Source organism: Lampetra planeri, chromosome 7, assembly GCF_965212315.1.
Source record: "Lampetra planeri chromosome 7, kcLamPlan1.2.h2, whole genome shotgun sequence".
Classification (NCBI taxonomy): Eukaryota; Metazoa; Chordata; class Hyperoartia; order Petromyzontiformes; family Petromyzontidae; genus Lampetra; species Lampetra planeri.
The window spans coordinates 16,671,702-16,698,291 of NC_136113.1; the positions used below are offsets into that span (position 1 = coordinate 16,671,702).

The 26,590-nt window shown below is 54.4% G+C and overlaps 1 protein-coding gene across 1 annotated transcript; it reads left to right on the forward strand.

Moving 5' to 3' along the window:
• The first annotated feature begins 234 nt into the window (after positions 1-234).
• On the forward strand, positions 235-26,222 carry LOC144720097 (homeobox protein otx5-A-like). The gene is made up of 3 exons (XM_078596575.1): positions 235-414; positions 14,769-14,920; positions 19,320-26,222. The coding sequence occupies exons 1-3, from the start codon at positions 318-320 to the stop codon at positions 20,214-20,216; spliced, it is 1,146 nt and encodes a 381-aa protein (XP_078452701.1). The 5' UTR covers positions 235-317; the 3' UTR covers positions 20,217-26,222.
• Positions 26,223-26,590: the final 368 nt, after the last annotated feature.

A 26,590-nucleotide genomic window follows, 5' to 3' on the forward strand; every position in this document is an offset into this window, starting at 1 on the left:
CTCCCTCCCCATCACCTCCCCCTCCTCCTCCCCCCACCCCTCCACCCCCTCCCCCCACACCTCCACCCCCTCCCCCCACACCTCCACCCCCTCCCCCGTGCGCGTGGAGCGGCCGCGATGTGGGCGCCGTTAAAACCGCCGCGCCGCGCCCGCGCGGCCCCAATGCCACGAATGGAGCGACTCACGCGGTCCCATCGCCCACCGCAGGTGCCCATCGCCGGGCCTCGACAGCCTGGGGTCATCACATAGAGGAGGAGGAGGAGAGACGAGTGGATCCTTCTCGGCGCGGGTGGTCCGTGCGCGGCCACGTCCCTGGGATGATGGCCTTCATCAAGCAAGCGCCCTACCCAATGAACGGCATGGGCCTCTCAGCGGCCGGGATGGAACTCTTCCACTCGGCCGTGGGATACCCAGGTGAGGGCACGCGCGGGGTGGAGAGAGCGGTGGTGGTGGTGGTGAGTGGTGGTGTGGTGGTGAGTGGTGGTGCTGATGTGTGTGTGGTGGTGGTGTGTGGTGGTTCTGATAGTGCAACGGTTCGCGCGCTGCGCTACGAACTCTGGTACCCCGAGTTCGATTCCCACTCACGACCAACACAACCCACCCACTCGTGTGTCGTTAACGGCATTCATAGATTCTCGCTAACAGCACTTGCTCCAACAGTTTTAAGGATACACGGGGATCTCTGTGGTTCTGATATGTGTGTGTGGTGCAGTAGTGTATGTGTGTGCCCTGTTTATTTCGTGTGGTATGCAGGTGTGTGTGGTGTCTAGGTGTGTAGAAAGGTGTGTGGGTGTGTGTGGTGTGTGTGTGTGCGGTGTGTGCGGGTGTGTGTGTGCGGTGTGTGTAGGGGATTGTGTGTAGGGGTGTGTGTGTGCGGTGTGTGTAGGGGTGTGTGTGCGGTGTGTGGGTGCGTGTGTAGGTGTGTGGGTGCGTGTGTAGGCGTGTGTGTGTGTGTGCTATGTGTGCTGTGTGTAGGGGTGTGTTTGGGTGTGTGTGGGTGTGTGTGTAGGGGTGTGTGCGCTGCCTGTGGACTGCGTGAGGATGTGTTCGGCTTGCCTGTGAGGCGCGGTGATGCAGCGGTTTGCTCGAACCCGTCTGCCAGAGTTTGATTCCCGCTCACGGCCAAAATCGGTGAAGGAATATCTGAACCGGTTTTGGGCATCCCCTAGGTCGACTCGGCCTTAACCGAGTACCTGGTGTGGTGTAATCAGCGCTGGAGAGACAAAGGCGGCCGGGCGTTGTTCTGCTCACCCATCCGCTCCGTGTGCCGCGCGGCCTTCAGAGGCGCGCCTCGCTAACAGCACATGCCCCAAGGGTCTGCTGCTACGACTCCCCGGGTCGAGATCTTTGTCTTTGTGTGAATGTATATTGTTTAGCGATTCCCAGCGATGGCGCGATGCGTAATTAATTGTCCGCGGTGCACCGCCCCCTTAATTAAGCCCCTAGCAACGCCCCCCCACCTCTCACCCCCCCCACCTCTCACCCCCCACCTCTCACCCCCCACCTCTCACCCCCCCCCCACCTCTCACCCCCCACCTCTCACCCCCCACCTCTCACCCCCCCCCACCTCTCACCTCCCCCCTCCCCACTTTGTGATTATTGGAGAGCGCGCGCCGCCCCGCTGCGGAGCGGGTGAACACGCGATAAGCCACATTGTGATGCTAAGTCGGGGAGAATGCGGATGGGGTGATTAGTACTCTGTGTGTGGGTGTGTGTGTGCGTCTATGTGCGTGCGTGCGTCTGTGTGTGTGCGTCTGTGTGTGTGGGTGCGTGTGTGCGTCTATGTGCGTGCGTGCGTCTGTGTGTGTGCGTGTGTGCGTCTGTGTGTGTGCGTCTGTGTGTGTGCGTCTATGTGTGTGCGCTTGTGCGCGCGTCTGTGCGCGCGTCTGTGCGCGCGTCTGTGCGCGCGTCTGTGCGTGCGTCTGTGTGTGTGTATGTGTGTCTGTGTGCGTGCGTCTGTGTGTGTCTGTGTGTGTGTCTGTGCGCGCGTCTGTGTGTATGTGCGCGCTTGTGCGCGCGTCTGTGCGTGCGTCTGTGCGTGTGTCCGTGTGTTGGTTCCGCGGCTGTGACTCGCTCAGAATGCGTTGACTCAGTCTACACAGAACTCGCACGCGCGCGCATTCTCGTGCCTCCAGGCAGGGCTTGTTTCCCGGGCCTACGGGGATTCAAATGTCCTTCCCCCGCACCTCCGAGTTAGCGAGGCTGGCTAGGTACGGTGCGAAAGAAGTTCAACAATCAACGACGTACATGGTGCTTCCAACCAATGGGTGGGGAAAGGCGCGCAGCAGAAATGATCAACACTCCCTTGGAACAGGGTCCCCCCAAACTCCAGTCCTTGCGGGCCACCACCACCACGCGACGTTCACCAATGTGCCACTCTCCATTCAAACACAAGTTGACACGTTCAGCGCTGCACGCGCCCGTTAATGGCTAAGCGCGTCCCGCGCGTGACGCGCTCGGCCATTCACGTTCATAATAATAATAATAAAGGCGAATCGAGTTGACGTTGAGATGTCTGTGCGCGCGCGTGTGTGTGCGTGCACGCGCGTGTGTGTGCGCGTGCGCGCGCGTGTGTGTGCGCGTGCACGCGCGTGTGTGTGCACGCGCGTGTGTGTGCGTGCACGCGCGTGTGTGCGCGTGCGCGCGCGTGTGTGTGCGCGTGCACGCGCGTGTGTGTGCGCGTGCACGTGCTGCACGTGAGACGTGTTTAACAATCATCGGGCACGTGCAGCGTTGAACGAGTTTCATTTGTTTCGGCCGCGGTTCCAGGAGGCCTTGCACCTCGCGCCATATATTGCCATCATCATTCTGCCTTAGCAGAATATTCGTGTATGTATATGTACATATATACACACTCACAGTGGTTCATAATGACGTTTGGGTTAGGCCACATTAATGTTTTATTAATTAAATAACTTACTAGTAGAAATATCGGCTGCGACAAACCTACGTGTGAAAGAGAAATAAAGGTGAGGCTGACGTTTCGGGCACTGACCCTCGAGAGCAGAAAGGCTGACTGCACACGCGTCGATGAAGAACACAACTGCGCGTTTGTCAACTCGAGTGGCCCGTTGAATCGCCCCGTGTCACGTGTTGTTCACAACTGCGGTGCGTCAAGCTCCATGCCTCTCATCTCCTCGCTCTGATCAAGGGCCTTTATTCGAAACGTCAGCCTACCAATATATATTTTCCTCGTTGTAGAGCAGAGTCGGTGGTTGTGCTGGTGAGTGTTTTTGTTTTAGTTGTATCTGCGCACGCCTGCCAAACGCAAATTCTTAATGTGTCTCATATTTATGGTGGGATCTATGCTCGCTAACATCACTTGCCCGACAATTCTGTGAAGGCAAGACGGACGGAGGGTCGTTGTCGTGATTGTAATCATGAATGAATACGACTGTAGTGAAACTGGCGCAGTGATTGTGATGAGACCTGCAGTCGATAGCGTGGCTCTGAACCCTCCCCGTGTCTCGGTGTGAGCAGTGCGTTCCAGCTCCTTTGTGAGTCGGTCAATCTTACGCACGGAAAGTCGATCGGTCTATCGACGAAGAGACTGATATCAGCTCGAGTGATGTTGCTCAAAAGGGGCCACGAGGATGTAATTTGAAACACAAATCGAAGAGTTCATCATTCTTAGAACTTCAAAAAGCCATAACCAGATGTCGTTTTAATTTTTGTTTCCTACATATTTGTTACAATTATTCAATTGATTTACTTTTCAACCAAGGCAGGCGAACGGTGCCACGTGAAGATGTCGAGTGAGGCTTTTTGTCATTCTGAATCCTTTTTTTTATCCACAACATTTTTTATTATGGAACGCACAAACGTCCGGTACAATAGTATGGTCAACTTTATTTTAGTTACTGTTGACCTTTTAAACAAAGTGTCATTTATATTCTTGGTTCTTTCGGTAAAGTCACGTAGAAGGGAAATAATAAAATAATAAAAATTAAACATAATATAATACAATTCTCACGACGTTTCGGCCACAACGCAAGCAGCCGTCCGCAGGTGAAGAAACAGAGCTGTCGAAAATACAGCGTCTTAATGAACACTTCATCACCTGAGGACGGCTGCTTGCGTTGTCGCCGAAACGTCGTGAGAATTTTATCATTTAATTTTTATTATTTTATTATTTCCCTTCTACGTGACTTTACCGAAAGAACCAAGAATATGAATCCGTGCAGTCACGAAAGCTTTAAATCGAAATTTTAAAGTGTGATTTATTTATTTTCGTTTTACCGCGGACTCGGACCTCTCGTTTAGCTTTGTTTTAAATCGGCTGCATTTCGACGAGAAAGTTTAAAACTCTTCATGGACGATTTCTCAGCCACTTTGTTGCGGAGTGTGACGCGAAAGTCGATAGAAAGTGGACAGAGCCCGCTCGCTAGCGGTGCCCAGTTGATGTACACAGACGGCGTGTGTGTATTTGTGTGTATGTGTGTGTATTTGTGTGTATGTGTGTGTATTTGTGTATGTGTGTGTATGTGTGTGTATGTATGTGTATGTGTGGGGAGCGGTAGTGTAGTGGTTAGCGCGCTGCGCTATGAACCCGGCGACCCGGGTTCAATTCCCGCTCACGGCCAACACCCAGTGACAATTATCTGAACCGGTCCGGGGCCTCCCCTAGGTCGACTCAGCCTCAAATGAGTACCTGGTGCGGTGTGTAAACATCGCTACTGGAGAGACAAAGGCGGTCGGGCGTGGTGCTGGCCAGCCACCCCATCGTGTACCGTTCCGGCCTTCATAGATGCTCGCTAACAGCACTTGCCCCTACAGTCTGTTAAGTCTATACGGGGGATCTTTGTCTTTTGTATATATATATGTATGTACTGGCTGTCAGCACTTGCCCCAACAGTCTGTTAAAGGCTACACGGGGGATATTGTTACGTTGTCATGTACTCTGTGTCTGTGACCGTCCTGCGAGCGAGAGAGAGAGAATGGGGAGCTGTAGGTGACGCACGTCGCGAGCTCTGCCCGCTTCGAGAGGTTCCACTCCTGGCCCGGGTCAGTGAGAATTAGTTACCGGCAGATGGAAACGTCCAATTTGTTTAAATTGTCAACGAATCTAAATGACTATTAGCTGTGTGTTACCTGTACAGTAGTTTAATATACTGCACACAGCTCTCGTATCGGCACTATGCGGTTAAATAATGCGGTGGCGGTGATGATAGTAATACAGGCGTGAAAGTCTCACGGAGTTTCGAGAAGTCTTCTCGATGCGGGTCTCTCCACGGAGGCGCTGGCTCAGGCCACGGCGAGGCGGCGACATCGGCACGAGGCCACGTGGCGGGGAAGGGCACCGCGAGACGTAGCTGCAGGCACAGTGCCACCGATTCGTCATCTCCATCTGTTCTCATATTCTTAGGTTTTTTCGGTAAAGTCACGTTTACCGAAAAAACCTAGAATATGAATCCTTGCAGTCGCGAAAGCTTCAAATCTAGAATCTCCATTTGTTCTCAAGCAGCAGCAGCAGCAGGCTGCGTGTGATGCCTTTACAGCAGCGGCTCTTCAATCGTAAAAAATGTTTATGTCAATAAATGCATCGGGGTTTAATGAAACAAAGTAAGTTGCAACTTACGTGCCCGCGCTTGTTAATTTGCGTATGCGATGAGTTACAGCTTCTCGCACTCCCAGAAAGGGCATCTCGCACCCCCAGGGGGTGCAGCGTGCAGCCCCAGGGGAAGCAGCCCCAGGGGAAGCAGCAGCAGCACTTCTCTCGAGTTAGTCGGCTGCAGCTGTGAATGTCCACGTGTTTAAGCCCACTTCGTTGAGCTATCATTTGCGACAGCCAGGTCCGCTTCTGAAAAAGATCTACACCGCTCGGTGTGGGGCTTTACCTGGTGAAATACAATTGTTAAAGATACATCGCTTTCGTCGTTCAGCTTGGGTACGTGGCACATCACGCGTGCCGGCGTCGGCCGCCTCATTCCGGTGCCGTGCAGTCGCGCGCGGCAGGCTGCACGTGACGGCCTACGGAGTGCGCATGGCACAACGTGGTCGCGGAATTACAAGACCGTTGCGGGCGCGTGTTGACGCGGGTGTGTGTGTATGTATGTGCGTGTGTGTGCGCGTGGGGAGCGGTGGTGCAGCGGTTAGCGCTACGCTGCGCTACGAACCCGGCGGACCGAGTTCGATTCCCGCTCATCGCCAACACCGGTGACGATTATCTAAACCGATCTTGGGTCTTCCCTAGGTCGACTGAACCTCAAATGAGTAGCCGGTGCGGTGTGTGAACATCGCCGCTGGGGGAGACAAAGGCGGTCGGGCGTGGTGTTGGCCACACACCCCCTCGTGTGCCGTGCCGACTTTCATAGGTGCTCGCTAACAGCACTTACCCCAACAGTCTGTTAAGGTAATACGGGGGAACTTTGACTGGTGTGTGTGTGCGCATGCACAGAGAGGTATAAACAGTATATGTATTCATAGCGTATATGTACGCAGGGTAGGTGAATAGTGCGAACACACTGCATCCATGAAGTATGCTCAAATAATCCAGACACGGCCCCAGACATGACGTGGATAGATCCTCATCCAGCAGTGGATTGGCAAAGCGCCCAGGTGCACGCGCAGTACACAACGTGCCGTGCACCACAGAGCGCACGGTACGGGCGATGCGCGTACAGGTCTGTGCACACGCAGGGCGCGGTGTCATATATGTCATAGGTGTCGTAGGTGTTGTAGGTGTTATAGGTGTTCTCGGCTTTCCGGAAGATTACTGACGAAACGTCGTACTCAGATTGTAAATGGTGTGGCTTGGCTCTCCAACACACAACCGGTTAGTGCTGTACTCGTGACGAATTGGCCACGTTCTGTTTACGTGACAACCCTCACTAGTTGGCTGTGTCGGGTGGTGGCGGGTTAACGACACATTTATACATTTACGCGATCTAACACGTGGATGATATTGGTCGTGAAAGCCTCCTACGTGATAAACTTTCTGGAAAACGTCGCAGGGTTCTGCTAATCGCAACTGGAGCGACGACTGACAAAGACAAAGATCCCCCGTATAGCCTCCACAGACTGTTGGGGCAAGTGCTGTCAACGAGCGCCTGTGAAGGCCGGAACGGCAGAGGAAGGGTTTGGGTGGCCAGCATCACGCCCGGCCGCATCTATCTCCAGAACGGCGATGTTTTACGCACCGCACGAGGTACTCATTTCGGGCTGAGTCGACCTAGGGGGAGGCCCAGGACAGGTTCAGATAATCGTGTGCGGGAATCGAACTCGGGTGGGCCAGTTTCGTAGGAGCCGACCCACTGTGTGACATCTTCACTTGAGCCGCACGCATTCGTGACACATTCAACACGAGACGCACGCAATTTGTTGGACTGTAAATTAAACAATGCATTAATTAATGGTTGGGGGGGGTGGATGGCGGGGGGGGCTTCGAGACCCACAACACCAATGGACTCTTCCCTCGTGGCTGCTCGCATGGAGCGGTGCGCCCTCGTCACGGGCGGGACGGGGGCGTCCATCGCGGGCACGCGGCCGCGTCGCGAGACGAACCTCCTCCACCTTGCGCCCTGCGGGTTGCGAGTCGCTCCAGTCGACGCAAACTCCAAATTTGTCATTGACCACCCCCCCCCCCGCCCCCCCCCCGTCTAGTTTACTTTTCTTTCCCGGGACTGTTCGATACACGCGTTTGAAGTGTCGTCATCATAATCATCATCACAGCATCATCATTATCATTGTTGTTGTTATTGTTCTAGATTTGAAGCTTTCGTGACTGCACGGATTCATACTCGTATGTTTTTCGGTAAAGTCACGTAGGTAGAAAATAAATAATAAAAATATAATTGAAATAATCATAATATTTCTATTATTATTTCAATTATTTATTTATTTTTTAACTACGTGACTTTACCGAAAAACCTAAGAGTATGTTGTTATTGTTGTTGTTATTGTTGTTGTTATTGTTGTTGTTATTGTTGTTGTTATTGTTGTTGTTATTGTTGTTATTGTTGTTGTTATTGTTGTTGTTATTGTTGTTGTTATTGTTGTTGTTATTGTTGTTGTTATTGTTGTTGTAACAATGGGGAGTAGAGACGTTGACGTTGGGGGGTCAGGCGCGGATCGTCGTCTCGGGCGACGGAACGCGACGTGGCGCTCATCGCTGCCGAGTCATCGGTGCTGCTGCTGTTGTTGTTGTTGTTGGCAGTGGTGCACAAACAACAACAACAACACTCGACACATTCGTCAATGGCACGTGCAATTTAAAAGCTACAACGAAGGGCAATTGCTCGAAACGTTGAATTGTACTGTGGATGTATATATATATGTGTATATATATTCCGCTTTAGGGCCATGCTATTGCTGAATGTGTGGAGTTTGACGCATGCGTCTGTGGCCTGTATCGTGATGTAAGTTCTAGCGATGCTCTGGAAGGGGCTATAGAAGAGAGCGGAAATTTGGTTTGGGGTTTATGCCCCCAGCCCCCTCTGCCCCCCCCCCCCAATATTATGGCCCGGAGGTTGATGGAGTTCACTCATGGTAGGGTCAGCCTGAAGTTCCACATCGCTCCGAGTGTCATGCTAAACACGTGCACGCGCGCACGTGATCACCATTATGGGCGAGCCGAGTAATTCGCCTCCGTTGATGCGACGAAGCGAGCGGAGCGCGTGCTGCCGATTACTCAAGCCCAGGCGACAGTCGACAGCCGAGCTGGAAAAACAAACATGAGAGAGAGAGAGAGGGGGGAAAGGAGTGTCTAGACGTTTCGTCACACTGGCCTTTCTCGAGGAAAAGTGACGTTTAAAACAACGAGTTGAGGATCTATATTTACACCGCATTACCTTTAAGGCGAGACTCGCTGTGAACTCGATCTTCCTAAAGCAGGCCAGTTGCCCGAAACGTCGAGATGTTTTCTCTGATTGAAAGTAAAATCAAACGACAGTATATGTTCCTAACAATGCGAGTTACGCGCCTGGAGGAGAATGTGGCTCCTCTTACATACATTCATCACGGGAATGTATTCATTAATAAGGAGAATTAGCTGAAACGTCGTCTTATTTATATATTTATTGTTTCCCCTTTTAATGGCACGGTGAAATTGATGGATATGGTGTTGAGTGTTGTTGTTTGTACACCACTGCCAACGCAGTAGCAACATCGCCAAATGTGTTGATTTAAGTTTGGTAATACCGGAGGTTTGGTTCATCATAACCCACGTAACTTTGCGCGCGTGTTTAATTAGTGCACTGACGCAGGGCGTTGTGTATTGCCGCCGTCATAGTTTCAGTCAAACTTTGTTTGATATATCTGTATATTTTGATAAAGTCTGGAATGACTCAAAACGTCCGTTGTCGAAACCCATTGTGTATTTGTGTACACGTGGAGTGACCGATGGGTGTAGGAGATGATTGTTGTGGCAGAGTAAACCCACAACGTTGACAATTCGAGTACTGTGACGTTTCGCTGGTGATCATAAACCAGCTTCATCAGGCGATTATCCAGAATTAATTACGGATGATATTGGTCGCGAGACTAACGTCTGTCTCGCAATGATCCTGCCCAGGATGGGAATGCGTCTAGCAGCTATGACACTCGCCAGGAGACGAACGATTCGACTGGGGCCACACGTGCAGCATACTTCTGCGTCACACGTGGAGCATACCTAGACGCTGCGTCACACATGGAACACACCTCGCCCCTGCGTCCCCTCCCTCAAGACATGTGCCGCTCACCGCATTGGAGACCGTCACGGACTGCCCCGCCGCTACAGGAATGTGGAAATGCCACAATTATGTAACCGGGAATTTACGCGTTAAACAGGCCGCAGATTTTGATTCTGCGTGAACACATGAACGCTGATGGAGTCTCGGAACGCGTGTGCATCACGGCGCGCGTGTGCGTACACCAGTGTCTACGAGTGTACATCAATGTGCGTACTCTACAGCACTGTGTACACGCGTGTTTATGAGTGTACCACCGCTCACAGGCGATACTACGATATCGCGTGCACACAAATGGCATCGTCCGTTTTTTCAAAATATTGTCGTATCGTTACTTATTTTATTTCATTTCCTAACAAGTGTGCAAGAGGGGGTCATTGCCCGAAACGTCGCCTATTATATACACGTTAGATTTCTATCTAAGGCAACACAGTGAGTTGTGATTTTGCACCACTGCTGACGCACATGTTACTGCGTGGAATCCGTAATAATCGATCGCATCGTGGTCATGTCAAAGTCATCATTTAATTAGTCCACTTGGTTCGTCATTCGCCGCGTCACTGCATAATGACAGCAGCAGCAGCAGCAGCGTGCGCCTCCTGTAACCGGCACGCCGCGTAACGTCAGAACTACGTGGGAGAACTCGGGGGGGGGGGGGCACAGAGCTCGCAATCGGTTACCGGTTTTGAAATGCAGAAACCGCTAAACGTTTCCAGTCGAATTTTAAGAATGCGTGCACCCATTGGCACGCGCGATCTTACGACGGGTTAAGCCTCCGCGTGGTACTAAACTTGTCTTCATTTATAAGTTGAAAACAAAGTACAAATGTAATTTTCATCACCGGACATTACTATATGTGCGGTAAACTGATAACCGCGTATTTAACCGGTTGTTTTCTGGATGCGGTTATCGGCAACGAATAAAAACAACCCCCTAATTTGAACAACCCGAATTGGCCACCAGTTTTTAAACGGCTGCGCTATGGCGTTGTGATGTAGGCCGCGGGACAACCGAGACGGACGCCGAGGTTTCTCGAGATCGGCACTCATCAGCAGAGCGGAGCCAGTAGCGCGCCCCGAGGGGCTTCGTGTTTGAGCACGGCCACAAGGGAAGGAATGGCGATGTCACCTGGGCATGCAGAGTCTGCTGCTGCCTTCTTGCCAACGTTTGTTCTGATCTCGTTTGCGCAAATTTCTATCACCCAGGGTACGGATCCATCCTCTCCCTGGGGTCGGCGAAACGTGCTAACCACCTGGCATGGTGTAAACAGGAGGTCGTGGGTTCGATCCCGACCCCGACGCCTGCTGCTGCTGTATATTTGTAGCTTGCGTGTGTTTATCTCTCTCCGTGGTCTCGTGGGTTTTCCCTCCACATTTGGAATCAACATCACCACGCGTTTAGAGTGTTTCTTTTGCTGCTGCAAATGTCCACCTAGTGATAAGCCACTTTGTTGAGCGATCATTTGTGGCCAGGTAGCTTCTGGGAAAAAGAGCTACATAGCTCGGTGGTAAAAAGTTTCTTTAAAAACACGCGAAGTTGAGTTTAAGTTTAGACTCAAATTAGTACCTGGTGCGGAGTGTAAACATCGCCGCTGGGGAGACAAAGGCGGCCAGGTAGGAGCGTTGCTGGCCACTAACACCCTCGCGCACCGCTCCTCACTTCGTAGGTGCTACTCGCTAACAGCACTTGCCTCCAACATTCCGTTAAGGCTGGAGGGGGGGGGAGAGATCTTTGTATCTGTTCTCGTGTGCGCCGCTTGCTAATGACGCGACTCGACAAACGAGCCCGTGAGTTTGACTGCGAGGAACGAGATCGCGGAACGAGCCGAGGAACAATGAGGACGGAGCGCGCTCCGTCTTTGTCTCTGCTGTTCAATTAACGTCACGTGCTCCCACCCTGGGGAGTGGTGGGGGAGGGGGGGGTGGGGGAGGGGTGCTGTGGGGTAAGGGGGGAGGGGATGCCTCGAGTGTTCGCGTTTCATTATCGACAGCGCCAGGAAACCCGTATATAGTAGCCGACGTTTCGGTCAATGGCCCTTCTTCATATCGCACATGGACGGTAACGTTTGGTTGTTGCGCGCCGAATAAAATAATCCATCATAAATGTTGAAAAACGAGCGGCCTCTTCATGTGCCGGCATTAACAGCCACTCGTTGCCAGCGTATGTTGAACTTATTTCGCACCGTACGCATCCAACCGTTTGCGGCACCGTACAACAGCAGCAGCACAATGCACGCGAAGTACCTGGCGCTTGCTGTGCGTGTGCTCTGTGCCTATGCGCACCTGCACGTGTCTACCTGCACTTGTGCGCGTGACGATACCCGTGGTGGTTCGCCCACTTGGGGCCCCTTTAAAGGAACCTCTGGGCAGGTTCGAGACATTCAGCCTGGCCCCGCCTACGATCCGTGCTGGGTTTAACGCCAGGCTGGATCGTGCGAGGAGCTCACAGAGCCCGGAGAGAATCTGCACGCGGTCCCATCGGTGAGATCCTCGGGCGGGCGAGGTTGCGTTGGCCGGGTCGCGTCGCCCGCATGCTCGGCCACCACCGCATGCCCAAGCAGCTTCTGTTGGGCCGGATAGAGGGGGGTAAAAAGGGCGCGGCACGGGCTGCAGAAGAGAGATGGAGCTGATGCGGTACGGGAGGATGTGGAGCTGAGTGGTCTTGCCCGAAGACCGGTACCAGCGGTGTCAAGATCGGCTTCTGTAGAGGAGGCTCGTGAAGGACGCTGCTGCTGGGCAGTTGGAGGCAGTCGCCCTCCAGCGGAGAGGCGACGCTCACAACGTTCAGCAAGTTGACGAAGCAGGGAGCGCAGCTGGTGGTGCATCTGCCGGTCATCTCGGGCAGTTCAACCCGTGGCACCTGGGGTCTGTCCCATGACTTCCTGCCCGCGAGCCTTCGACGCCTCGCGTGGCCTCAAGGTGCACCTAGCCTGGCACGAGCGCTGTCGTGAAGTCCTCGTCACTTAGTGGCGAATGGCGGTTGTTGTTTCCAAATGTCAGCGTGCCTGTTGTGTGCGCACACGTGTTTGCTTGTGCCTGCCTGGGTCATGTCTGACTGTACCTATGTGTGTGTGTGACTTCGTAGGTGCTCGCTAACAGCACTTGCCCCAACAGTCTATTAAGGCTACATGGGGGATCTTTGTGTGACTCACGGTGAATGAGAGAGGGGGGAGCGGTGGTGTAGCGGTTAGCGCGCTGCACTACGAACCCAGCGACCCGAGTTGGATTCACGCTCACGGCCAACACCGGTGACGATTATCTGAACCGATTCTGGACCTCCTCCTAGGTCTACTCAGCCTCAAATGAGTACCTGGTGCGATGTGTAAACAACGCCACCGGGAAGACAAAGGTGATGGGGCAGTTGTGGAGAGAGTGGAGAGTATCCCATACCTGGGCAGTGTGCTCATGACCGGCTCCGGTTAGACAGCAAAGGTCTCACTCCGAATCAGTCGAGCGACAATATCTTTTCATCGGTTGCGTAACACTGTGTGGAAGCTACCTGGTTTGTCGCTCCGCACGAAGCTTCAGATCTTCTGGGCCACGGTCATTCCCTCCCTTCTCTACGCTTGCGAAACGTGGACTCCCCTAATAGAGCATCTTCGCCGGTTGGAAACATTTAGGCTGGCCTGCCTACGATCCATCCTGGGTTTAACCAGGCTGGATTGTGTGAGGAGCTCACAAATGAAATATATGGGCAAAGTCCCATCGGTGAGCTCCTCCGGCAGGCAAGGCTGCGTTGGCTGCGTCATGTAGCCCGCATGCCCAGCCACCGCATGCCGAAACAGCTTTTGTTCGGCCGGATCGAGGTGGCTAAACGGGCGCGGTACGGGCTAGAGAAGAGATGGAGTGATGTGGTACAGGAGGACGTGGAGCTGAGTGGACTTGCCGATGACTGGTACCAGCGGTGTCAAGATCGGCCTCAGTGGAGGAGGCTCGTGAAGGACGCTACTGGGCAGTTGGAGGCAGTCGCCCTCCAACAACAACGGAGGGCGGAGGAGCGACGCTCACAACAACGAGCGGAGCGCCGGGTGGCTAAAGCACAGCAAGTTGGTACAGTAGGGGGCACAGGTGGTGCATCAGCCAGTCATCTCGGTCATCTCGGTCAGTCGACCCGTGGCACCTGCTGGGTCTGCACAGTGACCTCCTGCCAGCGGGCGTTCGACATTTCACGTGGCCTCAAGGTGCACTTGGCCTGGCACAAGCGTCGTGGTGACGTCACCGCCACTTAGTGGCGAATGGCGGTTGTTGTTGTAGCTGTGTGTGTGTGTAGCTGTGTGTGTGTGTAGCTGTGTGTGTGTATCTATGTGTGTGTGTAGCTGTGTGTGTAGCTATGTGTGTGTGTAGCTGTGTGTGTGTGTAGTTGTGTGTGTGTGTAGTTGTGTGTGTGTGTAGCTGTATGTGTGTAGCTGTAGCTGTGTGTGTAGCTGTGTGTGTGTAGCTGTGTGTAGCTGTGTGTGTGTAGCTGTGTGTAGTTGTGTGTGTGTAGCTGTGTGTGTGTAGCTGTGTGTGTGTGTAGCTGTGTGTGTGTGTAGTTGTGTGTGTGTGTAGCTGTATGTGTGTAGCTGTAGCTGTGTGTGTAGCTGTGTGTGTGTAGCTGTGTGTAGCTGTGTGTGTGTAGCTGTGTGTAGCTGTGTGTGTGTAGCTGTGTGTAGCTGTGTGTGTGTAGCTGTGTGTGTGTGTAGCTGTATGTGTGTAGCTGTAGCTGTGTGTGTAGCTGTGTGTGTGTAGCTGTGTGTAGCTGTGTGTGTGTAGCTGTGTGTGTGTAGCTGTGTGTAGCTGTGTGTGTGTAGCTGTAGCTGTGTGTGTAGCTGTGTGTGTGTAGCTGTGTGTAGCTGTGTGTAGCTGTGTGTAGCTGTGTGTGTGTAGCTATGTGTGTGTGTAGCTGTGTGTGTGTAGCTGTAGCTGTGTGTAGCTGTGTGTGTGTAGTTGTGTGTGTGTGTAGCTGTATGTGTGTAGCTGTAGCTGTGTGTGTAGCTGTGTGTGTGTAGCTGTGTGTAGCTGTGTGTGTGTAGCTGTGTGTAGCTGTGTGTGTGTAGCTGTGTGTGTGTAGCTGTGTGTAGCTGTGTGTGTGTAGCTGTGTGTGCGCGTGTTCCCCCGGCAGCGCCGCCGCGCAAGCAGCGTCGGGAGCGCACGACGTTCACGCGCGCGCAACTCGACGTCCTCGAGTCGCTCTTCTCCAAGACGCGCTACCCCGACATCTTCATGCGCGAGGAGGTGGCGCTCAAGATCAACCTGCCCGAGTCGCGCGTGCAGGTGGGGGCCACCCTCGTCCACCACCACCACCACTCATCCTACATCCATCATCACCACCACTCATCCTACATCCATCATCACCACCACCCATCCTCTATCATCATCGTCATCATCACCACCACCACTCATCCTACATCCATCATCACCACCACTCATCCTACATCCATCATCACCACCACCCATCCTCTATCATCATCGTCATCATCACCACCACCACTCATCCTACATCCGTCATCACCACTACCACCACTCATCCTACATCCATCATCACCACCACCCATCCTCTATCATCATCGTCATCATCACCACCACCACTCATCCTACATCCATCATCACCACCACCCATCCTCTATCATCATCGTCATCACCACTACCACCACTCATCCTACATCCATCATCACCACCACCCATCCTACATCCATCATCATCGCTTCTCCATCGCCATCGATCATCACTTCCTCCTCCTCCATCATCATTCGTCTGTCTCCTTGCTTCTCCGTTCGTCTTACTGTTCACTCGCTTCTTCTTCTTCTTCTCCGCCATCATCATCGTCATCAACAACCTCATCCCCAGGGCTGTCTCGAGGGGGATGCGGGACCCGGGACTAACGCCACTCCACGGGCCCCTCAACTCGAGGTGTCACATCGGATGACACCGTGACGTGGAAGCGTGCCCCCCCCCCCCCGCTACACCCCCCCCCCCCCATACTCCCCTCCCTCCCCTCGTCTTTCTCTGCAAGATCTCATTCCTCCTCCTCCTCCGCCTCGAGTCGTGGTTCTCTGATGCTGGCACCGCACCCAATGTCCTTGCCGATGGGCACGTGCGGCCTGGCTGGCGACTCGTCGCTTCAGTAACGAAACACAGAACACAGAACACCGCGGCGACTCCTCCACGCAACAACGTGAACACGCAGACAGGACTCGCCTCCTTCCCGTGCCAGCCCCCCCCCCCTCCGTGCAGAGCCACTCGGCTGCGTGTTTACACATCCTGGCAGTCACGCCGCCTTCTGGGAGTGATCGTTCTCAGCTCTGCTCGTCTCACACAACCAAACCCTCGGCATCGGTTTCGACCTTCGGTTTCTCATCGGCAGCGTAAGGCTTGCTGAAGCCACCCACTACCTGAGAATAATCCACGCGCTCATCAGCGACGCGCACCCCCCTCCAACTCCCCCCCCCAACTCCCCCCCCCGTCCCCGCCGTGACATTGGCGTCAAGCAGACCCACGCCCGGACCGAGTCCAAACAGCATTCTTGACTCGCAAATCCACAACAACCAGCAGCACCACAACCACAACCACCACCACAACAACAACAACCAGCAGCACCACAACAACAACCACCACCACAACAACAACGACGACGGCGTGGCGCTGTCGTCACGCGAGATGCAGGAGGCGGTAAAGCCAGTCACGAGATGGAGGTTTCGCAATTAATAATGGTTATATAATTATTATATTTAAAACATGTATTGAGAGTTAGGGTGAGGTTTACTCTGAGTGGGTCGTGCCTGCCAGGGGGGGGGGTGGGAGAGCGACTGCTGGGGGGCCTTAGAGGTCACTGTAAGAAGGCGTCTCTGTGGTAGCTCTGTGATGGCCGCTTCCGCGGGTCGTTCTCTCGCACGGAGCGAGAGATCACAACAGATGCCCAGGCTCGTGACTTCGCACCGGATATCGCAATGGGGGGTGGATCATGACACAAAGTGAAACGATGATAAATTACGTTGACAGCGAGAGAACTGCAGCGGGTAAGCACTACGATCGTTGCCGTCACGTGACCTCACTGGGTTGCAACAATTCACGTCTTCATCCAGGAGGGCCACGCGGAGCCGGGGCCGTTGCCACACTGGGTTCGCATTTCAAGAAGTTTTCGGGCAATTAATGACGACATTGTTGATTGTACTGGCGGGAGGAAACCTGAAACCCCACGTGTGCGTACGCGCGTGCGCGACAGCACTAAGCCCCGGCCGTACAGATTGAAACGGATGGCGATTGGTGCACTTGCTGTGCTGCCGTCTGCTGGCCAGCCCAGCCTAAGGCACCTCCTCGACGCCCACGTGCAGGGAGTGCCTTGCAGAGCACGTGGTGTGTGTTTGTGTGGTGTGCTGTGTGTGTGGTGTGCTGTGTGCTGTGTGTGTGGTGTGTGTGTGCTGTGTGTGTGTGTTGTGTGCGTGCTGTGTGCGTGTGCTGTGTGTTTGCTGTGTGCGTGTGCTGTGTGTGTGCGTGCTGTGTGCGTGCTGTGTGTGTGTGTGCTGTATGTGTGTGTGCTGTGTGTGTGTGCTGTGTGTGATGTGTGTGCTGTCTGTGTGTGCTGTGTGTGTGTGTGCTGTGTGTGTGATGTGTGTGTGTGCTGTCTGTGTGTGTGTGTGCTGTGTGTGCTGTCTGTGTGTGCTGTGTGTGTGTGTGCTGTGTGTGTGCTGTGTGTGTGATGTATGTGTGTGCTGTCTGTGTGTGCTGTGTGTGTGTGTGCTGTGTGTGTGATGTGTGTGTGTGCTGTCTGTGTGTGTGTGTGCTGTGTGTGCTGTCTGTGTGTGCTGTGTGTGTGCTGTGTGTGTGATGTATGTGTGTGCTGTCTGTGTGTGCTGTGTGTGTGTGTGCTGTGTGTGTGTGCTGTGTGTGTGTGTGTGCTGTGTGTGTGATGTGTGTGTGTGCTGTCTGTGTGTGCTGTGTGTGTGATGTGTGTGCTGTCTGTGTGTGCTGTGTGTGTGTGCTGTGTGTGTGATGTGTGTGTGTGCTGTGTGTGATGTGTGTGCTGTCTGTGTGTGCTGTGTGTGTGTGTGCTGTGTGTGTGTGCTGTGTGTGTGATGTGTGTGTGTGCTGTGTGTGTGGTGTGCTGTGTGGTGTGTGTGTGTGTGCTGTGTGTGTGTGTTGTGTGCGTGCTGTGTGCGTGTGCTGTGTGTTTGCTGTGTGTGTGTGCTGTGTGTGTGCTGTGTGTGTGCGTGCTGTGTGCGTGCCGTGTGTGTGTGTGCTGTGTGTGTGTGCTGTGTGTGTGTGCTGTGTGTGTGTGCTGTGTGTGATGTGTGTGCTGTGTGTGTGTGTGCTGTGTGTGTGATGTGTGTGTGTGCTGTCTGTGTGTGCTGTGTGTGTGATGTGTGTGCTGTCTGTGTGTGCTGTGTGTGCTGTGTGTGTGCTGTGTGTGTGATGTGTGTGTGTGCTGTCTGTGTGTGCTGTGTGTGTGTGTGCTGTGTGTGTGTGTGCTGTGTGTGTGATGTGTGTGTGTGCTGTCTGTGTGTGCTGTGTGTGTGTGTGCTGTGTGTGTGTGTGCTGTGTGTGTGATGTGTGTGCTGTCTGTGTGTGCTGTGTGTGTGTGTGCTGTGTGTGTGATGTGTGTGTGTGCTGTGTGTGATGTGTGTGCTGTCTGTGTGTGCTGTGTGTGTGTGTGCTGTGTGTGTGTGTGATGTGTGTGTGTGCTGTCTGTGTGTGCTGTGTGTGTGTGTGCTGTGTGTGATGTGTGTGTGATGTGTGTGTGTGCTGTCTGTGTGTGCTGTGTGTGTGTGTGTGCTGTGTGTGTGTGGTGTGTGTCGTTCGCGAGCTCCTGAACTCATGTCGGGCAGTGTCGCACGCACGGCCCAGCCAGGCAGCCGTCTCTCTGTCTCTCTCTCTCTGTCTCTCTGTGTCTCTCTCTCTGTGTCTGTCTCTGTGTCTCTGTCTCTCTGTCTCTCTCTGTCTCTCTGTGTCTCTGTCTCTCTCTCTGTCTCTCTCCCTGTCTCGGCGTCGCGACTCGCGAGGTGATGACCGAGCTGACTCGACAACAATGTGAGGCCAACGTCGGCACGTAGGTTGGACCATTGCACCGACGACGTTTGTCCGACGTTCCATGTCGTGATTTCCACAGCTCCCTCCTTCGCTCTCCCATCCCAGGCCGCGTGCTGTCACGTGATCTATACGCAAAGTGTTTGAACCCCGCCTAGGTCGACTGGGCCTAAAACGAGAGTCGTAATTTCGGGTTTCCAAAACCGCATTCCTCGTTTACTCGGCTTCTCCGTTCCAGCACGAACGAAGCCGTGACAGGCTACGCGCACCTGATGATTACTAAACACTCCAACGTGACGTCAGGAGCGCCGATTTGATTTGCCCCCTTTCGCTTGGTACGCACACGTGCACACACACAAACAAAGATCCCCCGTATCGCCTAAACAGACTGTTGGGGCAAGTGCTGTTAGCGAGCACCTAATGAAGGCCGGCACAGTGGCGCACGAGGGGTGGGTGGCCAGCACCACGCTCGGTCGCCTTTGTCTCCAATGTAGCGATGTTGCACACACACACACGCACACACGCGCGTGATATAAGTATTTATTTGGGTCGGCTCCGTCTGCCGTGTTTAGCCATCATCAGGCGCGTGCAGCCTGTGCACGAGACGAAGGCGCGTGGGCGTCGCTGAACCCTCTTCCCCCGTCTCTTCCAGGTGTGGTTCAAGAACCGGCGCGCTAAGTGCAGGCAGCAGCAGCAGCAGGCCGCGTCCGGCGGGGGGCCCGTGAAGCCGCGGCCCCCCAAGAAGAAGAGCGCCCCCCAAGACGGCACCCCAGATGGAGGGGGGCCCAGCCGCTTCTCCCCCGCGGCCGGCGGCACGGGCACCAGCAGCAGCGGCACCACCACCACGAGCAGCAGCAGCAGCAACGGCAGCGGCAACGGCGGCGGGCACAGCCACGGCCACAACCACGGCGGCACGAACGGCGCGGGGGTGATGGGGGGCGGCGTGCCGTCGGCGGGGACCCCCGCGTCCATTTGGAGCCCCGCGCCCGTCTCCCCAGAGCTCGACCCCCTCGGCCTGGGGGCCCTGGGTCTGAGCGGCGCCGCCGGGGGAGCGGGCGGGGCGGGTGCATCCCTGAACGGCGGGGGCCACCACCACCACCACCACTCCTCCTCCGTGCAGGGAGGCTCCCCCTGCACCGTGCAACAGCAGCAGCAGCGCGTCTCCTACGGCGCCATGGGGCCTTTCGTGCAGAGCGGGGGCTACGGCCCCCCACAGGGCTACACGGCGGCCTCCTACTACGGCGTGGAGTGCGGGGGAGGCGGCGGGGGAGGCGGCGGGCCCTACCTGCCGGCCATGACCCTGCCCAGCCACAGCGCCGGGCTGAGCCCCCTGTCGGCGGCCGCCTCGTCGGGGTTGGGGGTCGGGGCCCTGGGACAGGTGTCACCCCACGCCGCGCCGCTGCCCCCGCAGTGCTACGGCTTCGCGGGGGGTGACTACCTGGACTACAAGGAGCAGAGCGCCTCCTGGAAGCTCAACTTCAGCGCGGCCGAGTGCCTGCAGGACTACAAGGAGCAGCCGGGCGCCGCGTGGAAGTTTCAGCCGTTGTGAGCCGCGCGCGCAGCGCCATGCGGTCGCCACGGCTGACGCCGCCGCCGCCGCCGCCGTACAGACTTGGAGCGCGACTCGACTCCGCGCGCGGAGCTCGCTTGATGAAGCTGCGCGCGTGAACCTCCGCGCGTCTTCGTAGAGATTCGGACGTGAATGAAGAAGCATTTGGCGTCGTCAATAAGAACGACGACATCGACATCTTCGCCGTCGCCACGTGAACTGCCAGGCGTGCCATGGCGGTCGAAACGGCCCAGCTCTTGTCTCGAAGCTATGCGCAGCAGCGGCAGCAGCGGCTGCCCGACACGAGTTGGAATCTTCCTTCGTTCGAGAGAAAGAGCGAGAGAGATGAAGCACAATCAGAGTTGGACGTCCTGCCGGGGGGGGCAGGGGGTGGCTGGGCCCTTTGTGACGTCACTGCACACGGTGGAGTCTGCAAATCAATTTAAAGTCGTCGTCGTCGTTGTTGTTTTCTTCGCGGAATCAGAATCTTTATTTAGAATGGAGGAATCCGATGAGCGATGAAGATAAAAAAAAAGTTGTCCACAGACGTTTCACGAACCGGAGGCTTCAAACTGAGGTCGGTCAGCCGAGTCGGCAGGCAACTCCGATGAGACGAACCCGTCGAGTTTAAAAACTCTCTCAGCGTTGCGTCCCCGAGCGCTCGCTCGGCGCGTGGAGTCGTGCGCGCCAGACGCGAATCGTTCCCCCCGTTGCTGGCAAACGGCAAAATCTCCACGCTCGGCGAATCCGCACAGTTCTGCATCATGTGAGCAGCGTTGCTTCGGCGCATGCAAACTCTGCGGCGCTGCCGACCCGCCGTGCCCCGTCAGCAGATTCGTGCTCGCTCTGCTGCGTCAATGCAGGTGCAGGATGTAAATAGAGCGGCGCCGCTGATTCTCGTGTGTTGTGTTGTAGAGTTTTACGTGAAACGAGGGACCCGCATCTTTATAAGAGAGGGTCCACCCTCCCTATAAACCATCTGCCAGTTCGCCGGCGTTGATGTCAAGCGAGCGCGACTGCCGATGAGACGCCGTGGGTCGAAACCGCTCCCGGAGCATTGCTTGTGCCGAGTCGACGCTGCTGATGTTGCGCCGTCCTGAAGGGGACCGCGAGGCCGATGGGATGTGTAAAAAAACAAACTTGTATTGGTTGTCTGTGAAAGAGGCGCTGCTTGTCCAACAATCTGTACGAGTGGGGTGGGGAGCTGCAGCAGAGACGGAGACGTCTGGTCACGGACAGGAACGCGCTGCTGCTGCTGCTGCTGCTGCACGGCCTGGGCATCTGGAGAAGCGTCGCCTCCTCCCACAACCGCTCCTCCCCCCCCCCCCCCCCCCCCTATGTTGTGCACCACGTGGCATTTTAAAACGATGTAAGAAGTAGCTCTGTAATGTCCACTTCCGCGAGCCCGATGTCGAACGCGGGGGGGAGGGGGGGTAATCGATGTTTGACGTCGCGGCGCGGTGCCCCCTGCCGGCTGATGTTGCTGCGCTCAATTCTCAGGGCAACGACATTCATCCCCGTCTCTCTCTTCTCTTTAAATCGTGCTTCGTCAATGAATTTGTGTTCATATTTTTGTCCCCCTACGCTCACGTAAGTTGTGTCTTCACCCACACACCCTCATATCTACTTGGACTACTGGTCGTGTTAGTGCTGCTCGTTGCCGGTCGCTGAACTTTAAGGGGCCCCACTCAAATGACCGCGGCCCACTTAACAGAGAAGTTTACATTTGGTTGAAGCTCCTCTTGCTATCGAGTCTCCCACCAACCCCCGCACTCCGTCGTGTCCATCTCGCCGTGGCTCTCCTCCTTTGCGAAGACGCCGAGACGTCGCTGCTGTTTCGCGAGCACTCACTGTCGAGAAGAGGGAGGGAGAGGGGACGGGGGGTGCATTCGAAATCGGTGGGGTAACTCTAAATGGATCGCCGTGCAGTACACACACACAGTACACACACACAGTACACACACATTACACACACACAGTACACACACACAGTACACACACACTACACACACACAGTACACACATACTACACACACACACAGTTCACACACAGTACACACACACACAGTACACACACACACACAGTACACACACACACAGTACACACACACACAGTACACACACACAGTACACACACACAGTACACACAGTATACACACAGTATACACACACAGTACACACACATTACACACACACACAGTACACACACACAGTACACACACACACAGTACACACACACAGTACACACACACACACAGTACACGCGCGCGCGATGGATACAAAAACTTCACGAGTCTGGTTTCCAACAGTATTAGTATCATTATGATGATGATGAATACTGTTTTGTGCAAACGGCAATAAATATCAATAGAAGGGTGACGCGGGCGCCAAATAACAATCCCACCGCTCCTTCGGAGGGAGGCCGCGCTAAATGTTCGTCACCGGACATTCCACATTGCTATGTCAATGTGGAATGTCCGGAGGCGCAGCCCTGCAATAGCTCGCGCGCACCACCAGAGCGAGCGCTACAGAGCCCCTCGACGGGGTATGGTGGCCTACTCTTCCACCCCCCACCACCTCGATCGATCAAATCTTCGGGGGAGTCACCGGGTGAGTCACCGGGTGAGGACCGCCATCGTCACCGTTCCGCGCGACTCGACTGCACGGCCAAGTCGAGGAGCCGCGTGCTCTCGGCTCGTCACGATTACTCCGTGACAAACACAAACAAATCAACCGGCTCGCGCGCCTAATAAAATCCACGATTTGTGATGGGTTTGTTTTAAATGTACACGTGTTATCATCGCGTGCCAAACGGGGACAGCGCCGCTCGCGACGAGGGCGATGGAACCGAGAGGCACGGGGAACGCCACGCGCCGTGGAGAGGTGGCAACGTCTCGGGCGCGCGCGAGTCGCGAGGGTGGAGGCAGCAATCGCTAGAACATCGTCGTCGTCGTCGTTGTCATCGTCGGTGGCGGAGTAACAACGACAAAGTCCGCGAGGGGGATGTGGCAATCGGTCATGTGCCCCCCCCCCCCCCACTTTGGTTCTTTCGGTAGAGTCACGTATAAAGAGAAAATAATAAATTAAATACTAGCATACGATCGCAACACAAGCAATCATCATCAGGTATAAATGAAATAGAAACACAAATCTAGTATACTTAGAAATGTAATGTAATACAACAGAGAGTCGGATAACATAACAGTCAACACCCTACCTGGTTGATTACGTTCTTCCTTCAGGATGATGATTGCTTGTGTTGCAATCGAAACGTCGTATGCTAGTATTTAATTTAATTTATTATTTTCTCTTTAAACTCTTTCTACGTGACTTTACCGAAAGAACCAAAGAGTAATTCCTGCAGTCACGAAAGCTCCAAATTAAGTTCCCCTCCCCCCCATCCCAATATTTGATTGGTCTCGCACCGAGAGGCTGGTCCACATGGCGGCTCCCCGAGCTCTCGTCGCGTCATTGCCGGCGAAACGTCACGGCGCTGGAATTGTAATTGTCGTGGGTTTACCCTCCAACACACTACCGGCGTGCTGGACTAGCAACGAATCGGCACGTTTACGTGACAAGCCTTACGAATTGGCTGTGTCGGGTGGTGGCGGGGTTTTACGACACATACATTTACTCGAGCTAACCCAAACAAACACCTCTGGATGATATTGGTGGAGAAAGCCCTCCGTGCGATCATCACGCTCACGGTCTCGGACATTTACCGCTGTGGGGGGGGGGGCGCTTTGCCGTGACAGAATGCAGCCACGACGGCCCCGCTCGCCTCCGCCGGTTCCACGGCGACAACAACAACAGAGAGACACACAAACACGCGATGCGCAAACATTCAGAGGCCAAACGTTACCGCTCTAATTAGATTTAAAATAAAACGTCGAAGGTAAATGTTTGAACATTTACATAAACAAATTGTAATTTCAACCGCGTTTTTGTGCTTTTTGTTATTTTACGCTGTTGGTGAAAACATCTCTCTTGGTGACGGGGGGGGCAAGGCCCCCCTACTTGTGTGTGTGGGGGGGGGGTGATGGTTGATTCTGCGCAGTGCGCGTGCAGCTGCGTCCCGCACACTTGGACCACGACTGCCATTGTTGCTGCGCTTTAGTCTCACCGCGATGAGAACAATGTCCTCGCCAAGATGCAAAGTTGCCGATTCGGAGATCCGAACAATAGCATGTTAATTATTGACTACAATCCACGAGGTTAATTAAGAACGACCAGGTTGACTTAGCGGCGATTAGTAACGTGGGGTTTTTTAATCATTTCCTCGCGATGTGTAAACAAGCCGTGATGTGCTCTCGTACTCAGCGTCATCGGGAGCCCGGGGCCGCTCGTGTAGCTCCATCCACAGCCAAGCTTCTACTGGACATCTGCCGACAAAGAGCTTTATAGCTCATCGGATTCCGCCAGTATAATTTAATATTAAGATTCTGTCTCACCCACGCCAGTGTTATGGCTTCGCCGATAATGAAACAAAAAAAACACTTTAGAATTACGATCCATAATCGAGGTGTTCGGGTTAGACCGCGGACTGTGATTGTTACGCTTAACGACACAATATAAATGCGTCGCTAAACCCGCCACCAGCCGACACACTCGTTCACGCGACCTCACGCAAAATCTCTCTCGTGGATCATGTTGGTCGCGGAAGGCCGACTGCGTGTTCAAAGCTACGGCTGGGCGCGCCCACGTGGCGCTGCGGTGGCGTCACCGAGACCCACTTCGCGGATTTAGCACGTGCGCAGTTACGTCACAATGGGCGCTTTGTCGGTAACTTCAACCCTCTTTTCTTTTTATCCCCTCCCGATAAACGAAGCCCAAACGCGTGCGGGACAGAGCGGCGTCGCTCGTGCATCATCATCATCATCCTCCGTAGGTCCTCACGTGAATATCACTTGCAGCACACACGTGTACAGTACACTGTACATGTAACGTCTCCTCCGTGTGGATGTCCACGTGTAAGATGAAAGTATTCGGCCCCACGGCCTTGTGGGAGTGAATACGCTCATCAGCAGTGATTCGGTACAAGCAAAACTCTGGACCGGTTTCGACACTTAGTGTCTCATCGGGGTTGTGAACAGGAGTCGAAGATGCCCGTCCCTCCACTCCATGGGTTTGTGTTGAGTTTTTCAAGATGCACCCATCACCCCATCACAGCGTACGTCTCTGTGTGTTTCACTTGCATTGTTCCGTCTCGTTTGTAACCGACGTCTCGCCGTAACCCTGAATGCAAATGTGCAATGCGTGTTGCGTTCACGCGTAACCGAGTCGCCTAATTCTCTCGAGCGCGAGGCGATGTCTTGGCGTGAACATCGATTTGAATGGTGCGCCAATCGACGAATCGTTACACGCGTCAATTGACTCCGCGGAATAATTGTAAATGAACCGGACTGTATGCACACTATGACAAATACATGCGTACAATGTACACATGCGTACGGTAAAGCGAGGAGCACGTCTGAAGCAACCACGGTACTCATTTAATGCTGAGTCGACGAGAGGAGGCCCAGGACCAAATTTCGGACTTTGTGCACCGGTGTTGGCCGCGAGCGAAAATCGAACTCGGGTCGCCCACATCGCAACGCGGTGCGCTCACCACTCCACCACCGCTCCTCCCACGCACGCAGTGGCATCGACGGACGATGAGCGGTAGCCCGAGCCGCTTGATGTGAAACGACGACTTCTCAAAGTGAACCGCGAAGAGGACTTCCCTCGCGACCGCACGAGGGACTCAGCTCCTAGGCGGCGTTTGACGCGAGCGTCACCGGGTGAAGACGTCCGACAAATCGCGCAAACCCCCTGGAACGCGCTGAGGATTCTCGGGGATCAACCCCTCCTACCCCTCCTCCCTTCTGGACGGTGTTTGCGAGCGACTCTTCCCCGCGTCGGCTCGAGCCGAGCGCTGTGTAACACGGAGAGAGAGAGACGCTCTGTGCGATCGCCCTGTCCGTGAGCTTTCAATGTCTTAGAAGTAAAACAAAAAAATGAGAACGTGATTAAGGAACGGGGTGATGTCTCCGTGTGTACGCGTCTCTGTCTGCGTGTGTGTTTGCGTGTGTGTGTGTCTGCGTGTGTGTGTGTGTCTGTGTGTGTGTCTGTGTGTGTCTGTGCTTGCCTTCACACAGCGTTAAGCTCGCCCATTTGTATTCCCCAGGTAAAACCCGCTGAGCTGGTACTGCAGCTGTTTTTCAGAGGCTTGATCTGGTGACGCATGATAGGCTTCATCGAAGTCGCTTATAAATCATCACCACCAAGTGGGAATGTAGAGTAGCAGGTAATTCATGCCAAGCGCACGTTGTGTTAGAGACGTGGAGGAGGAGGGGGGAGTACGCACCGGAAGAACCCGTAGAGCAATCAACGCG

What these genes read in the sequence shown, in the direction of transcription:
- LOC144720097 (XM_078596575.1), top strand. Translation starts at nt 318, where the DNA reads ATGATGGCCTTCATCAAGCAAGCGCCCTACCCAATGAACGGCATGGGC. An exon ending in CTCGGCCGTGGGATACCCAG is followed by an intron (nt 415 to 14,768) that starts GTGAGGGCACGC and finishes TTCCCCCGGCAG; the next exon opens with CGCCGCCGCGCAAGCAGCGT. An exon ending in TGCCCGAGTCGCGCGTGCAG is followed by an intron (nt 14,921 to 19,319) that starts GTGGGGGCCACC and finishes CGTCTCTTCCAG; the next exon opens with GTGTGGTTCAAGAACCGGCG.